This window comes from Falco peregrinus, chromosome 1 (genome assembly GCF_023634155.1).
Source record: "Falco peregrinus isolate bFalPer1 chromosome 1, bFalPer1.pri, whole genome shotgun sequence".
Classification (NCBI taxonomy): Eukaryota; Metazoa; Chordata; class Aves; order Falconiformes; family Falconidae; genus Falco; species Falco peregrinus.
Window position 1 is genome coordinate 27,020,896 of NC_073721.1, and position 17,327 is coordinate 27,038,222.

At 40.1% G+C, this 17,327-nt stretch overlaps 2 protein-coding genes across 4 annotated transcripts in view; one reads left to right on the top strand and one right to left on the bottom strand.

Moving 5' to 3' along the window:
• The window catches only part of MARCHF5 (membrane associated ring-CH-type finger 5), a 30,041-nt gene extending 17,312 nt beyond the window's left edge, over positions 1-12,729 (bottom strand). Inside the window, exon 1 of the mRNA XM_055792558.1 lies at positions 12,405-12,729. Within this exon, the coding sequence (XP_055648533.1) occupies positions 12,405-12,448 (44 nt within the window). The 5' untranslated portion in view covers positions 12,449-12,729. The remainder of the gene's footprint in view (positions 1-12,404) is intronic.
• Positions 12,646-17,327, top strand: part of CPEB3 (cytoplasmic polyadenylation element binding protein 3) — a 92,552-nt gene continuing 87,870 nt past the window's right edge. For 2 of the 3 annotated variants that reach the window (XM_055792412.1, XM_055792461.1), the window contains exon 1: positions 12,646-12,729. The gene's annotated coding sequence lies outside the window, so the exon portion shown is untranslated. Of the gene's footprint in view, positions 12,730-12,791; positions 12,860-17,327 lie in introns of those variants that run through there. The other variant, XM_027788899.2, reaches the window with a different exon arrangement.

The window sequence follows — 17,327 nt, forward strand, 5'->3', positions numbered from 1 at the left end:
TTTTACACTTTAGTTAACTGCACTACATAAAGGCAGAGATAAGAGTAAAGGACAGTTCACAGAATCCTGCTGGCAACCTTCTGTCTCGTGGATGAAGTTAAATGTTTCACTGCCAGCCACCACCTATTGTGCTTGAATCTTGCCTTATGAGGCTGTTAGGGCCTTTGCTTCTACCCAACTTTGCTAAATCTGTGGGGGATGTCTTATTCTATCTCATTGGGTTTCAGTCTATAGTTAGTCAAAGACATCTAGACTATAATTAAAAAAAAAAATCTTTCAGGACAAATTAATCTTTTGCAACCAGTTATTTAGGCATATCCCTTTTGCAAAGACGTCAAAATTCAGTTCTCTTAAAGGCTTTGTTCAATATTACAATAACCTCACTTTTTCAAAAGGAAAATGTGAGAAGTCACCAAGGCTCAGTGGCTTTGCTGTGAGCCCCTAATTATACAAACAACCTTGTTACAAACATTTGTTTTATTTCTTTAGGGAGAGAGGGCAAACAAGGCCCTCTTAAAAAGTGCAAATCAAGGTAAAACAGTTACTTATATAATAAGCACCTTATTACTAAAACATTACACATTTTGCTAATTAAACATTATTATTATCATCTATTAACAGCTTGGCATACAACTAACAACTTAAGCTACTGAGTGCCTGCTGGGGGGCAGCAGCACTGATTCTTACTATCACTTTTAGGAAGAAAAACAAAAGTGACTAAACTAAACCAACAAAATCCAAACTAAGAACTCCATACACACACAAAACAATTTCCTTCCAAAACTGAAACATGCCTTGAACAACATGATTGAAGAGCTGAACAACTGGTCAAGTACAAACATACAAAGCAAACACCGAAGAATTCTATCAGCATTAAGTTAATGCCTTAAACATTTCATGGATTTTTGTACAATGCAGATAGCATACTATATAGGGAAAACATTTTCTTTAGCATTGTTTGACAAAGCTGTCAATCAGAAACACAGAAAGTAACAGAGATGATGCAACTAAGAAATTATGGTTTAAAGACTCAAGTTACTTCCATTAATGTTCCTTTAAACACTTTAATTATGCTTTAATTGCCTGTAGTACTAACAAAATGGTGTAGCAGTATATCTGCAAGCTCCTCCTGATGAGGAAAATGAGAACGAAAAGAAATTCCTTTAAGTCTTAACTTCTCTCAATGTCTAATCACAAAGCAGCATAATGTCAAGGTATAACTTAAGTAGTGAGAGGCTCAATCAGCTAGATTTCATATACTAATATTTACACTGGCTGAAAAAAGAAAAGCTGCCAGCATGTTCAAGATACTGCAAGAACTCTAGATGGCAAGATCACACACAGCCTCTTCTAACAGGTAACGTGACCTTCTAGGAAGGTCGGACACCCAAATGCTGACAAGTTAAACTATCCGATTTATGTACAAGAAAGATTTAAAGGAGGATGGATTATTATTTGAGGTTAACACAACTGTCTTAAGTTCTATCAACACTGCCAGATTTAGAAAAGGAAGACAGCTTCAGACCTCAAAGTAGTTTTAAAAGCCATTCTTGCCGTAATTCATCTGCAATCTACTGTATTAAATTCTTATAGCATTCCTCACCCTCTAGGGATATTACACATTTCATCATGTGCTAAACCCTGGGGTTTGACTGTCTCCATGGTTTCCAATACATCAGATTTACTTGCCAAGCAATAAAAGTATAACAAACAAGTAACTGTATCTGTCTAACTTCAGTCATTTGGGGCCTCTTGGAAAAACTACCTTCAACTACACTGTTGGTAACAGTCATCAGGACCTAAATTCTACTCTTTGAGAAGATGGCACTTGCATCATTGTTTTCGGTAGCTCAGTCAATATTGTCTCCAGTTAGACAGTGACAAATTAAACAAAGACATACCAAATGTTTATGAAAAAAACACACACAAACATTTAATCAAGAACAGTGCACAGAAAAGGATTCATTTGGCTCTGAACTTACTGAGTTAGACAGAGGATAGAGGGAGGATTTGTGTGAAAAATATCAATGCAGGCAGAAGAAAATTGATCTGAAGCTCTGGAACACAGGAGGTTGTTTCTTAGTAAAAGAGACTCAAAGTATGCTACAATGCTCTAAGATACCCTATAGCTTAATTAATATGCTAAAGGTTCCCCAACCAATGTTCCCTGAAAACTTCCTAGTTTTGTTAAGAATTTAAAAATACTAGCGCTGAGGCTAACCTTGACATCAAAACAATTCTGCTCACAGCATATTACTTGCTTGAAAATGCTGTCTATGGACCAAGGTTAGAAATCGCTGCAAAACTGCTTCACTGCTGTGTCAGAATTCTGCAATTAGCTGTGCCATTCAATGAACAAAACTCACAATTTTTTCCTATATTAGTCAAGATATAAGTGTTTGGTCAACTTGAAGGAATAAAGGTTAAATTTAAATTCCTTTAAGTTCCATGACTAGGAATAACAAGGATTAGACCTTCATATCTCCCACAGAATTTACTTTTCCATAACAGAAGGTTAACATGTACGTATTATGCTTAATCAAGCACTAACCATACCTGTGTTTTCAGAGATTGATACAAAGATCTTTTTTTAATCTGTTGTTTTCAACTGGAATGTTAAATACAGTTCCCAGTCTCAAAAAGATGATAAAAATATGTAGTTTCTATTAAACTAACATTAAACAACATTACTTTGCACTGAGGGAAAGGGGAAGATAGTTGCACCAGAAAAATACCAACACTAGTATTTGTGGTACATGTACAGAGTAGATGACAGATGTTAGAAATACCAGGAGTGAAATAGATACAAAATAGATCAACTTTGACTTTTCTAAGACTGTAACAGTCTTGACATTAAACTGTTGCTGTGACAAGCAAAAGATAAAAGACAGAAAATGCAAAGGTACATTCCATTCACAAAGTCTAGGTCATGTGAGTTCAGTCTCCTGCAGAAGTTTTCCTGTTATCATACAGGTAATATAAAAATACAAAATAATCATTAGGCACAATATCTTTAGTTGCAAAAGTAAACACATTAGCATAGATTTAATCTGTTAGAAACCAAACTTATGGCTACTTACTTTAGATCCCATTCTTAGCCAAGGTAATTGTGAAATAAAACTTCAATTTTTGTACGGTGTGCCTAGAGAACTTAATGGTTAAACTCACCATACAAGGTAAGCAATTTTTCTGTTATGTTCTTCCAAAGAAAACAGAAGAGGAAACATAGTCCTAAAGCTGCAAAAATTGGCAGGAAGACTCCAAAGCAAGCAAATGGCTTTGAACTCAAAGAGTTTATACAACAGACACTATTACTCAAGTTATTCTCAGTTTATAACTTCCATTTTTATTAGATAATTTACAGTCTAAGAGAGCAACCCAAAAAGCTCTACTGAAGTCTTATTCTCTTAATATACATAATAAAAAATGACCAATTTGAGACCTAAAAGTTACAAGAAATTTTAAATGCCAAGATGATACATTCTTGGGATATTAATACCTCAAGAACAACAAAAAAAACCCCCACACTTAAAAGTGGCAGACATTGAAAACTTGGAAATGTCTTTTCTCTGAGTAAATGTGAACAAAACTCCAGGGTGTCCAATCATACCATTAAGTAACTCTCCTCGTCACTCTGTAGAATTGACTGTGTGACTCACCAGTAGAACAGTCACAAGCATTGAGCACATGGCCATCTATAATTATATCCTTCACAGAAGACTAACTTATGTTGGCACATTTTAGTCCAATATAAAATAACCACTTCTAAACAGAAGTATTCAGACCCCAAGAAGAGGCATTTATAATAGGAGAAACAAAGGAGGAGAGATCAGGAAGGTATGTAAACATGTTACAGGTTTAATAGAGGATTTTTTTTTTCTAAAAAGATTGTGAAGAAATAGCTACTGTATTAAAATGGCTTTAAAGGAAAAAAAAAAAAGTCACTGAATGCCAGCCGTTCTCATACATAACAACTGTTATTCCCTACCTTCACAGTGTGTTAACACTTTCTTTTAACACATACACCTTGAAGAAGAGATGCATGACCAAAGGGAGAAACAGGCACAGATACATAAAATGAAAACACCAAGTAGTTCATAATGCTTATCAGCAATCAATCAACTAAAGGCCTAGAAATGCTAATGACACTTATCCAAAAAGTTTGTTTTTAAACATAAGCATATACCAAGATTCCATGGTTGGCCCTTAAATCAGTTGGTAGTTAATTATCTTAATTATAAGTTTCCCTATAATAAGTAAGATTTTAAATTATAGACAAATGAACAGCTAGCCACAGACTTAACACAACTTCAGTACAAACTTTTTTTTTAAACCAGCATTTCAAAGCGGAGATTTTGATTGGAATTTTTCTTATTCTATATTAGTGTTAGGCAGAAAGTGTATAACTGTTCCCCCAGAATCACTAACAAAAATCCTGAGCCTAAGCACTTTCACTGAACAGTAAAAAGTTGTCAATGAAATTCACTCATATTAGCATTAAAGTAACATGAGAACAAAAAATCTTAGAGAAAAGGAAGAAAAAAACGATCCCAGTCCAACTAGATGGTAAGTCATCTTAATTTTTAGGAACAGATTTCGGAGCAGACGCTGCAAAAAGGTTAAGTACAGATTTGCCAGAAGGCATTAGTGGACTGTACCTCCCATACTGAGACCTCCAGCACAGCATGCTCGTGTCATGCAGTGCAAATTGAGCCCTAATACTGTGTTGTCTCCCTATTTAAATTGGGGTTGTGTCTAGACCTGGTATCAGAATTATTTGGATTGGAAGGGATCACAGGAGGTCTCGTCAGATGTTCTGCCCAAGGCAGAAGCAACCCTTAATTCAGACCAGACTCTTGGAGCTTTCTCCAGCTGGGTCTTGAAAAGCCCCAGGGACAGAGATCCACAGCTGCCCCAGGCAACTTGTTCCAAAGCTCAACTGCATCGCTCCCCATTCCCACATGCTGAAGCCTTCTCTGCTCAGATTTCTAATCGTTGTTTCTCATAATTCTGCCAGAAACGTCTAAAAACAACCAGACTGTATTTTGAACAACCTCCTTGGTAGGTATTAGAAAGTTACTAAGTCTCCCCAAGCCATCTCTTCTTCAGGCCCAGTTCCCTCTAGCTGCTCCTAGCAAGTCACATGCTCCAGCCCCTTGACCATCTTATATAACCTTATTAACAGTTTCATCTAGAAAAATTAGCCAGAAACAGTTTGCTTTAAAGATTTTAACCCCTTCAGATTGGGTCTTCTCATTCTTCTGCACTGAAGATGGACTTGCTCCTTGTAGCAAACCACAAGTGTCAGTAAAAACTGAGCAAGTCATGCACTCTTTTGATAAATAGGTATTGCATCCTGTAACAAGCTGGCACCCAACTCATTCCGCTGCTGAGAGGAGGAAAACAAGATGCACCAAAAAGCTCTTACAACTTGCATATCAGGAACTTCCCACCTGCTCTGCAGTACAGTAAGACCATAAGCAGGTTAAGTTGTCAGAAGCACCAAGCAAACGAGTCCTAAACAGCCGGCATATTCATTACCATTTTAATAATTACTTGAAAAGATGTTCCACAATTAATACCTGAACCTTTTGATAGATCTTCCTCTGTAACTCATACATATATTTATTCAATACATTTGCATTAATTGTCAAAAGTTTTAACTTCAGTGAGCACTGTAAGACATGCCAAAGGAAACAATCACAGTTAAACACTATTTAAAGGTCTGAGCACTTTCATGAGGAAGATGTCATTAAACAGGTTTTTGTATAGCTTTTTTAGATTAAGCATCTGAAAATATTATTTGAATGCCTTGATAATACATGGAATACCAACATTTTAGTATGAAAATGATAAATAGTCTCTCAGAAGTTTCCCCACACTTAAAAAGGAGTAATAATTGTCTACTCTCTGCAGGTAGAAGTTAACAGTTACGCAGCAGTTGAAATATGTTTGCTCCTAAGCATATCAAAGTAGACGTCAAAGATGGAAATATAATGCGTAAGATGACAGTCAAAAGGTTAAGATAGTTTATAAATAGCATGCTGACACAGTGCAGATGGGCAAAAGTTATTCTACAGGTCTGCAATAAATCTTCACTAATCATTTTTACTGATAAGACACAGGAAGAACTTAATCTACACAGAAACTTCACCATGAAGAGAACTGGAATAGCAAGGGATTTACCTGGGATGAAGCAATAACGGAAAAGTCAAGCAATTAGAAAGTTATTACTGTTTCAAACTTTCATTCTCTAAACCCACTTTAAGATACACATAATTTTACTTTTTCCTTCCTGTATAAATATCAGCCTCCGATCAGCTGGGTAAAGACACGGAAGAACACCTTGTTTCCTTTCTGGTAGAGATTAACCCAGCACAGCCCATTCTTGACCCTTACATTCTCTTCTTTCTAAGCATCCTACAGAAAGCCAGGTACTTGTATAGTTGCTGATAGAGGACTTTCCCCGGCTTCTGCCTGAAGTCTAAGTCTTCTTTAAAAGAGTTTAACTGTTGTGTAGAAAGAAAACAATTCCTTCAGGTAGGGCAATGAAGAGAGGTGTGCTTAATCAGTGCAAGTAGAACAGACTGAATAACTGCAGAGACAGTAAATAGTTTGCAAAAAGTAAAAATACTATATAAATCCTCCAAAGTGTATTATTACACTGCGTATCGTACCTGGTTGAACTCCAGTCCTCCAAAGATTTACTCATGTGTCAACTTTAGTTCAGTGAGATTATTCACAGTGCGGAACATCCAGTACAAGTTTAAGGAGTTCAGAATAAAGGTCTTTAATCAAAGAACACACTGCACTAATTAAATTGCCTAGGCTGTAGCATTAAGGTCTTAATCTGAACCCATGTCTTCGGTTACTAAAGTATCAACAGTTAATTATGTACATAAACCTAAATCAGTGCCGGGACTTCCAGAGGGAAGGAAAAGATTCATACCCACACAAACACCACCCCCCAGGCTAAGCGGAATGAAAGGAGCAACCTAAAATTACATACATAACCACTGCATATGCTTTTTTCTTTAAAAAAAACCAACAAGCTACCATGAAATCAGGTGACAGTTCAGAAAACTGAAATAGAAAACCCATCATTTCACTACTTTGAAACTGCTGAACCTAAATTGCTAGCATTTTTCTGATAAATCAGTGCTTTGACAAAGAGAAAATGTAATTGCAATGGTATTCCTCTCCTGGTACTCTTAAGATCTTAAGCCAACTATAATTCTGCATTTTAACTGCTTTTGAAGCCTACCTGCAATTTCAACTCCATTGTCTCTGTTAAATATGGAATGGCAAGAAGAGATGACCAAAGTCATATGACGTTGGTCTAGTTCCTATCAAGGAGGGCTGCGTATCAACCACAGTTGAACCAACTGCTACCCATTCAGAAAATAAAGCATACTAATTCAAAAGTTAAACCATGCTTAAAATTACCACTACAGTGATTCTTCAGCATGTACCTGCACAAGCCTTCAACAGTTGCTTATCACATTTTGACTAACATCTTCTAACACTGAAAAATTGTAAGGCAGAAGTGACCACAGTCTGACCAGCTGGCAAATACACGAGAAAGTAGGAGTTGTCTTTATGTCAGATAGCATAAGGAGTACCACAAATCACTACCACAGAACATGCCTTAAAAAAAACCTACAAAACAAACCCCCAGCATTCAGAAGCCTTGGTATAAACAACTGTAAGAGCAATCCACACATAATCCAACTTAAGTCAAGAGAATAAAGCTTAAAAAATATGGGCACATTTTAGCATTACAGCTCACATTAAGGTAAATATAGGCAATGACATAGCCAGGAAAAAGCTGGTGTGTGGCTAAGCATTTGTTGGGTTTTTTTGAAGACAGCAGATTGATGAGATTATTTTCACAAACAAAAAATCAGAAGTCATGTGATGGTGCATTTATCATAAAAGTAGCAATTATTTTTTTTTAATTTGACCACATTAAAGAATTTTTAAATCACTCAAATACTTGCAGTCTACATTTTCTATCAACGTGGGCCCTGCTACTGACTTAATTACAAGAACATGTTTTGTAGCTATTTTTCAAATCTTGTCACTTCAGCAACTGCTCAACGAACACAGCTAAGAAGACTACATAGTATGACAAATAGTTAGTAGTTTTGTTTTCTCCTATGTATTCTAACAGCAACTCTGGTGAGACCCAGTCAAATGTTCTGTAATAAGGCTAAGCAGGACAGGATCACAGTCAACTGATGTCCTGGCAATAACATGCAAACTATTACAGAAAGCTGTGAAATAGCAAACTGAAAAATGTAGCTATATACATAACTTACAGACAAACTGAATTTACACATTAGTTCTGCTTAAAAACAACTATAAATAGGAAAAGTCAAGTCAACTTGTATTTGACAAGCAAATGACACAGGAAAAATACTACGTATTTAAAAGATTAAGTTTTTAATCAAATAGAGCACCAAAATCTGACAGGAAGTTCAACATCTTACCTTTGTAATTACCCACAAGAATGAAAGTGTTTGAAAAACACATTAAGAAGCCAGAATACCTGTTGTGACAGGTACTACACAGGGCAGCTAGAAGAAACAATTAGAAGTGTTCAATTGGAAGAACTGTTGTCAAACAGTGCTGAGAGACAGAAAATGTATAGAACCTAATTGAATAGGAAACATGAAAAAAAGACCACAAAAGACTTAAGGGGTTTTTTGCGCATTTGCAAAATTATAGTTGAAAACACAAGGATTGACTCAGTTCATGATCTTGGCATACTAGGCACAAGAATTGCACTGTAAAGTTTTAACATCCTAATACCATTCAGAATACAGTATTTCTGGGTATTTCCTTTAAAAAAAATGCTTTTACATTTGAAATATGTATAGCATATCAAATGGCCTCTGCCTGTTAAAATGTGACAAGTGCATTAGGACTGACTTTCAAGTAAATTTAGCCTTGTGCACTCAATAAGAGTAATACCTCTAATTTGTAAGACATTTTCATGTAATATGGCAATTTTATTTAAAGAAATCTTGAAAAAAGTTTTTACATTGATTAATAGCATATAAAAAACCACTAACAATTTCAATTTTTTAATGGAAATTCCTATCATTCTGTAATTTATGCATGAGAATTACATGAATAAATGTATTAAAAATAATAAACCCTCACCATTTAGACAGACCACTAACCACTGCCTTCAAGTGCACGCATTAGTCTGGGAATATGGCCCTTCACCATAGACTGCAAAGAATTCTGCATGCAGAAGATGATGATATTTTAAGACTATTATCTAAGCCTGTTATTTAAACATGAAATAGAAAAAGAAAAATGACAAGAAGGATGGAAATTCCAATTTTGAGGCCAGAAAGGATCATGGTAATAATCTGGATTAGTTTCTCAAATGCTGCAGATGAGAACTCCAGAATGTAGTTCATGGTCATGTCTACTTCTCATATGTCTTGCATTTATGCCCTAGTCAATCCTTCAGGCAAGTATAAAATCCTTAACTAGAAATTTCACCTTATCCCCTTACAACTTAACAGCTATTTACCCTCTATTACAAACACATGGTTTGCCTCCAGACTGAAATAATGCAGGGAAAAATAGAGGAGGACAGAACACAAAACACACAAAAGAAAGATGAATCCCAGGCAACAACGTTGAGATTCTACCAACACACTCCTTATACTGAAGAAATTCAAATTGCTTTATTAAAGGAAAAACCTACTTCAAGTCATACAGATGTATGACCTAAGAGTCAAGAGAAGCAGCCAACTGTTCTCTCACAAATACATACTTAAAGAACTTGCTATAGGAGCTCTGACCATTGTATACAAAGCAGCACATACATTCAGACCTGCAGCAACACCTTACTCCTGATGTAACAGTGTATCACCACTCTCAGCGTAATCATCTAGGTATTGGAAACAAAAGAAAACTCCATTTAGGTTTTGGAAACAAAAGAAAACTCTTCCTTAACTATTAGAATCAAATTCGAGCCTTATTCACTGAAAAGCTGTTTTCTGAATGCTTCAGTAAGAGATCCAAATTTGATTTAAAAGTATGTGCTTTGTGTTAAGTTATAATGCATTAACAGTTACTCTCAAGCTTTTGCATATGCATTTTTAAATCTTACCCAGGAAAACAACTGTCATTAACAATAAAGGTAACAGGATGGGAGAGGCATTTCAACCCCTCAGAATCCCTACAGGTGATTATGGGTTATGCCCCCTAAGGTGAAACATTGAAGGTTTATCATCTTTATTATTGTCACATACAACATGAAAACAGTCACGTATGACCTTCAGAAATACCAGATGAATGAAAATTGGTTTATTCTAACATAACCCTACTCCATAAACCCAATACATAACAGAAAAATTATTTACAGTGACTGCATTTTGAGGTCTTGGTTACTCCAAAATCCTTCTGTTGGTATTGTACTACACTCTGAATTACATTCATATCCTAAATACTTGGCTCCCTCTTACCACTCCAGTCACCACTCCTCCCACTACTATTTCTAACGTTTCCTATACTGAGCCCAATGAATTCTTATACAAAAGCCACACTCTCTCGTCATACCTCCTTTTTTGCTACCTAGGTACTTAAAACTTGTTCCCCATTGTCCTTATTACTAAGAAAGTCAGGGACACTTTCCAATTGTTTTAAACGTTAGCAACTCTGCTACTCCAAGTTTACTGGAAAAAGTCTTTCAAAAGGGCCAGAGATAAAAATTACTATTTCACAAAGCTGAAAGGATACAAGAACTGGTTTGGCCACTAGTTAACTAATTCCCCTTTTTTAAATTAACGATTTAATCTAATAGTTGTTCACAACACAGATTATAAACACCACCTTACAGCCATTTCCCAAAAAAGTGAACTAGGACTTAATGGTGTGATGTAACAGACACATACAGTAGAGAATCCACAGATTATCATAGTTTCCTAGAACTCCAAAACATAAAATATTATGTATTATTGGACTACCAACTTCAGGTTTTTTAGTTTCAAGGAGTTTATTCTGCAGCACTCTTCCTGATCTTTTCCTTCCCCTTCCTCACCCACCCACCCCCCCCCCGCCCCCAGTCCTACCTTCCTCCTCCTAACTGTTTTTGCCTTCCTTAACTCTTGACCCTTTTATTCTCCACATTCACAGGAAATGTATCAAGCTAATACTTTATGGATAAAATTTGCCTCCTTCCTGTTACTTCTTGGAAATGCACTTAGGGCTTCTGGCTGCTAGCCTCCTTGACAGGCCCTGTTCTAAATTATAACCTAAATCATCCCATTGTCATCTCTCACTTCTCCAGTTTTTCTAAAATGCAACTTCGCCTCCCCCCAACTCACTTCTATCTTTCTAACTGAAACTTCTCATCCCTACCTGCCAGAAGCACAAATTCTGCCCCTGCCTCACATAGTTTGTATCTCCATCGCTTGCCTGATGACAGCTTGTATTTCACTAAATCCTATTTCCTTAGAGGTGACCTGAAGAGGAGAAAAACACCAGGGTTTTTTTATGCTTCCTTATGATTTAAGCCTGAGAATTTCATCAACAGAAGTCAAATTCCTTTTGGGTCTCCACCTTCTGGGATTATCAAGACTCTCACAACTCCTGCAATAACAGGCTATCAATGTGTTTTTATTGTTTATAGGGATAGGTCTCAAGGGCTTCCTGGATGACTCAAAATAACACACCAGAAATCTTAAGCCCTCAATGCCACATACTCAAATAAAAGCATAAAGAGAAAACAAGTGCAATATAAATAATTGAAGAGTTAGCGTCTTTCCTCCCCTACATTTAAGTCAAAGTATCTTCCAGGTTGCACTTTTTAACAGCACTCCATAAAGCAACTGCAGGCTTTCTTCAAAGATCATAAAATCAGCAACAAAACGCACAAAGCCAGTTAAGGGTTGGTCATCTTTTGGTGTCTTGTTTTCCGTGCGTGCCAATGCTTTCCACACCTACAGCACCTCCCAGGCCCACCGAAACGGGCCAGCCCCCGCAGCCCTCCGCCCCCCTCCAGCCCAGACACACCTCCCGCTGCCCAGAGGCTGCCCAGGCGACCCCTCCACACCCCGCACACCCCCGCAGGCACCACCTCGCACTGATTTACGACACAATTCGCACGACATCGCCCGGACCACCAAAGTTTCCAGAAGCCGAAAAGTGAAACCGGACCCCCTCCCCCCACCCAGGCCTTGTCCTGCCGCGCCTCGCTCCCCCGCCAGCAGCAGCAGCAAGAGCCCCGCGCCGCAGCCGCCCACCCCGACCCCCCCCCCCCCCGCGGCCCGGAACACGCCCCAGACAGCGGGGATCCGCCGCCGCGGGAGGCCCGGGAGACACACGCCCACGCCGAGAGCTCCCTCCCGCTGCACCCCAGCGCCAGCCCCTGCCCGTACCTGTCCATGGTCTGCGGCAGGGCCAAGCCCGTCTGCTCCGACATGGCTCCCAGGAGAAGGAGCGGGCCTAGCCGAGGGCCCGGAGCCTGACAAAGGCGGCCCCAGCGAGGCCGCGCGTCACGCGTGTGGCGGCGGAGAAAGGCCGAGGAGAGGAAAGGCACCGCTACAGCTCTCCCGCCAGGCGGCCGGGGCGGCCCCTCCTTCCACGGGCGGGGACGAGGCGGAGGGCCGGTCGCTGAGACACAACACAGCCGCACGCAGAAGTGCGCGGCCCGGGCCGCCGCGCTGCCGGGGCGAGGGGCAGCGGTGGCGACGTCTCTGTGAGGTAAGCGCCGAGCGCAGCCGCGACGCCCGTCACCGCCTCCCGTTCACCACAGTGCGCCTGCGCCACCGAGCGAGCGGCAGCCTCGCAGCCCGCCGGGAAGTGTAGTCCTGCTGCCGCCAGGAGTTTAAAGGTCCGGCGGGGCGCACCCCCTCCCCTCTTCCCCGCGGCGCCCCGCTCCTTCTCCCCTCCCTATGCCTCTCCTCGCCCCCGTCGCGTAATCGCTGCCCGGTACCGCGCGCGGGGCAGGTAGGAGAACGCGGCAGCGGCGGGATGGCCGCGCTGGCGTGCGGGGATAGGCGGGGGGAGGGTCAGCACTTGGCCTGGCCCCGCGCCCTCTGTGGCGGCTGGGCCCATCCCGCCGTCGCCGCCCAGCTTCCCCCCAGGGCCGGCAGGGGGTGCGGGAGGGCCCGCGCGCCCCCGCGCGTCCCCGCCCGCCTGCTCGCGCGGCGATGGTCGCTGTCCGCGGCGGCTGAGGGAAACGGCTCTCGCCGGCGGCCGCCCCCCTCGCAGGCGGAGGGAGGGACGGGGGGAGAGGCCGGGCCGCCCCCTCTGCCCCCACACTGGTTACGCAGGACGCGGGGACCCCCTCGGAGACGGAGCACCCTTTCCCCTGCCGTTCTCTCGCCTGCCGAACAGGTGCAGGCGGCTGCCACCCCCCGCCTCGGCCGGCCGGCCTCCCCGGGACCTGCCCTTGGGAAGAGGGGGCCTGGCCAGCCGCCTGCTCCGGCTGGGCTCGGCTAGACCGAGAAGGGCGGTGGCTGCCACGGCGGGAGGGAAATTAATCCCTTTCCGAGGGCTCGTTGGCAATGACAAGGGCAAGCGCCCGGCGCCCTTGTAAGTGGTCCTTGGCGCTCGGCGGAGGCCTGGTGGCCACTAGCTTCTGTGTGAGCGGCTGAGGCATGGGGTGGCTGGTGCTAATGACGCCTCTCGCGTTTCAGTTTGTAGGTGTGCTTCCTAATGGGAAAAAAATCTTTCAGAAGTGCTTTTAAATTTTGTTGTATTCTCTGAAGTTAATATAGAGCATCACAGTCTGTGAAACTGGAAATTTAGAAGCTGAAAAGCTGTTACAGAGCGAAGAGGTGGATAGCATTTGGAGAGAAGTTGCCCTGCCCTTTTATCTCCACCACGGGCATCTCCCACTCTTTACTTCTCAGTACAAGTGATGTGTATTTGTATGCATGTGAAGGTTCTGCATAATGTCATGTTCCCCAAGCAAAGGGCAATACCCTACTTTTCAGAGGCAATTGTGACATTCCAGATTCTTGGGAAGGTTGGTTAGTGAAGATCAACTCTGAATACTCCTTTTCAGACTTTATTTGTTACATATATATATATATATATAATAAAAGCTCTTGTGTAATAAGTTTTGTTACACATAACTAGCCCCCGATCCCTTCTGTAGATTATAACTTTGTTATACTGCAGTTGCTGTAGAAGGTAGTAATTCATGAGGCCAACCCCACAACTCTATGATTGCATCAACCTACATCTGTTCTTGGTTAAGACAAGTAGCATTTGCATGGTGCATATACATGACTATAGAGATCAGGTAGAATAGGAAGGAGACTAGTGAATATACTGGATTCTTTGTGCTGTCCTTAGCCAGGGAAAAATCTGTCTGGTTTTGAGAGTTTGCTGAGAGAAAGTTGTAAAAATGTGTGTTAAATATTTGGACTTGAATTTGTAAGCTGTATTTTATGTATGGAGTAGGGAGGGTGTTGTTTATTTTCTAATTGCTACAAATATAAATGGGAATGCTAAAGCAATTACAGTGATGTAAATGTTCCTTCCAGGAAGTATGTATAGAAGCAGGTAGGAAGAAGGCATCATGCTGACATCCTGTCCCAGAAACTTTATTTTGTACTTATTCTTGGGACCGTAACATTCAGTTTTGCTTGCACTGCTGAGAAGTCTGGATGTACAGTGGCCTGAGTAAACCATATGGGCATGACTTCCTGGAAGAGAACCTAATACACATTGTCCCAATTACAGCTGTTCATGAAACATAAGAGCATGAAACATAGATATCAGAGTTTCTGGTTCCTAATCTTGGTTTGGAATAAGCGCATTGTATGTTGGCCAGAGCACTGATCAGCTAGACTAGCCAAATGCTTAGGTTTTACATATTTATTCTCAAATATTAGAAATGGAAATTGTGAAGCTGGTTTTATTCCTAGGATTATGTGATTTGTGCAATTTCTGTATTTTGGCTTTGGAGTGGGAAGGATATGCTAGTTGCCTGCCATGTAGTATACAGCTATGAGGTCATGATGAATAATAATGGCTGTGAACAATACTTACCTTAAGAAATGTAACCAGAACCCAGCATCACTTGGCTACCATTTGAGGCTGAAGAACAGTCTGTGACAGGTGGCTGCTTTTCTCTCATGCTGGCATGGGAAGATATGATGAGACTGGACAAAACTTGCAGATCAAATCGTGAACACTTAGTAGGTTTGGACATCTTTACTTTTTTTCCAAACATGAAATACAAAACTGTAATAGGATACATGAAAATGTGATAGGTTAAGGAGTGATGTTTTTAAACTGAAAGAGGGTAGATTTAGATTTGACATAAGAAAGAAAGAACTTACGACAAGTGTGGTAAAACTGGAACAGTTTGCTCAGAGAGGTGGTAGATGCCCCATCCCTGGAAAAATTCACCTAGCAGTAGCTGTATTTGAGCCCAGAGAACTCTCCTGGGAACAGACTCCCTTTTGCCAATGCAAAATGAGAGGAAATGGTTGCTATTAATTGAGATTTGACTGAGCTCATCCTCGCTTATACTAACTGGAGATGGCAGCCGTTTTGAATTAAACAAACCTGCACATTTGAAGGCAAGTACAGAACTTAGTGAAACTCACCAAACCCAACATAAGCTATTTAGGGCATAAAATTGAGCCCAAAATTTGGCTATCAGATTTATGTCTAAAGATCAACTAACTACTAAATGGTTTGATAACAAATTTATACAGGTTTAAGCTTAATGAAGAAGTTGACAAGCAATTACTGTAAGAATAATATGGTGGTATATTAAATATCTATTTAAGCAAGGGCTGAAAAAGAGGCCAAATAATGAAGGAGCAGTACCTTAATACAGTTCTTTTGATCTGACAACATTAAGACTGTTGGAATTATTCACTGTTTTCAACAAAGCTAAGTAATCTGACAATACGGAAGTATTCTATTTTGGCAAAACTGCATTTTAACTGCTATGTATGTAAAATTAAATTACCAGATCAATTAGGCATTTTTAATCTACTTTATTCCATCTTTAAAAAGATAAGGAGCCCTCAATTAAGCTAAAACGAAACAAATCTAAACTGAGAAAAATGTTTCTACAATAAAACTCAGTTTTTCAGTAGCATAATAGTTCATTTTAACTATTCCAACTAACTTCAAGCTAGTTGGAATACTCACTTTCTGCCAAAAGACTAGCATGGTTTGCTAATAACAGTAGGCTTAAATTGCTTCACAATGAATTCCATAAAACAAAAATTCACTCAATACAATGTTAATTGAGATAATTGGACTTATTTGGGCCTTTCTTACATTTGTTTCTTTGTAACTGGCCAGGACCAGTAATTCAGATACCAGATTGAATTAAGTTCTTCTGTTCTGATACAGTTTTTATTATCTTCTAACTTCCAGTTACGAAAGAGTTGGCTGGTAGAAACAAAAAAATGGTGTTCTTCTAGTGGCTAGTTGATCAAAAACTGTCTTTAGATCCTGATTTCCTTTAGTTCTGGAGTGCTTATCCATTTGTGATTATTGTAATGAGCACTCTCCTTATCTTAATAATTGATCTAAAAAGTGAAGCTGTCTCCTAGGAAGCACTGACGGTAAGGGTGCGGTCCCTTCCACATGAATCCTCAAATCATCTGAAAAGCAGTAACCCAGAAGTAAATAGGAACATGAAGGAGGGGTATGGAATGCCTAGAGCCAGCCCTGTGGCAGCTGGGGTATTTCAACAACTGAGGTATTTTCATCTGCTTTAAGAAAGCAGTTTTCCTGCCCTTAATGATTCAGAGTAGCACAAACAGGTTAGAGCAAGTGTTGAGAAATTCTTAATTACAGCATTGATTTAAGGTGGCAGACCATACAGTTCAACATAAACAGACTGTAGAAAGCAAAGACATAAGTGTTTTAACAACCCATTTTCAACTGCCCTAATTTGTCTTTCTCGGTTTTAGTCATCTCTCTTTCACCATAAAGCTGTGTGTATTACATCCTTTGAAAAATCAGCCTGCATTTTTATTAAACACTGATATTTTCACACTTCTGATTTCAACAAAGTAATTTCCATACAAACATTAGTGTTTGGTCCTGAGCAATTACTACTGTGAATAATTATCCAGAATAAATATCCAGAATAATTCATGGACTACTACAAGACAGAACACAAGTGCTGGTAATTGAAATTCTGAAAACTTTACCCAACCTAAATTAATCATCAAAATATTACAATCTTATGAGAGGAGCTCCTGTCAGGCTGTGTGTTGATAATGGAGGTTGGAGATATGTGGATAGTGGGTAGTGGAGGGGAGACAGCTGAAATGCGGAACCACAGCGTACAGAGTAGATAGAATGTTAAATTT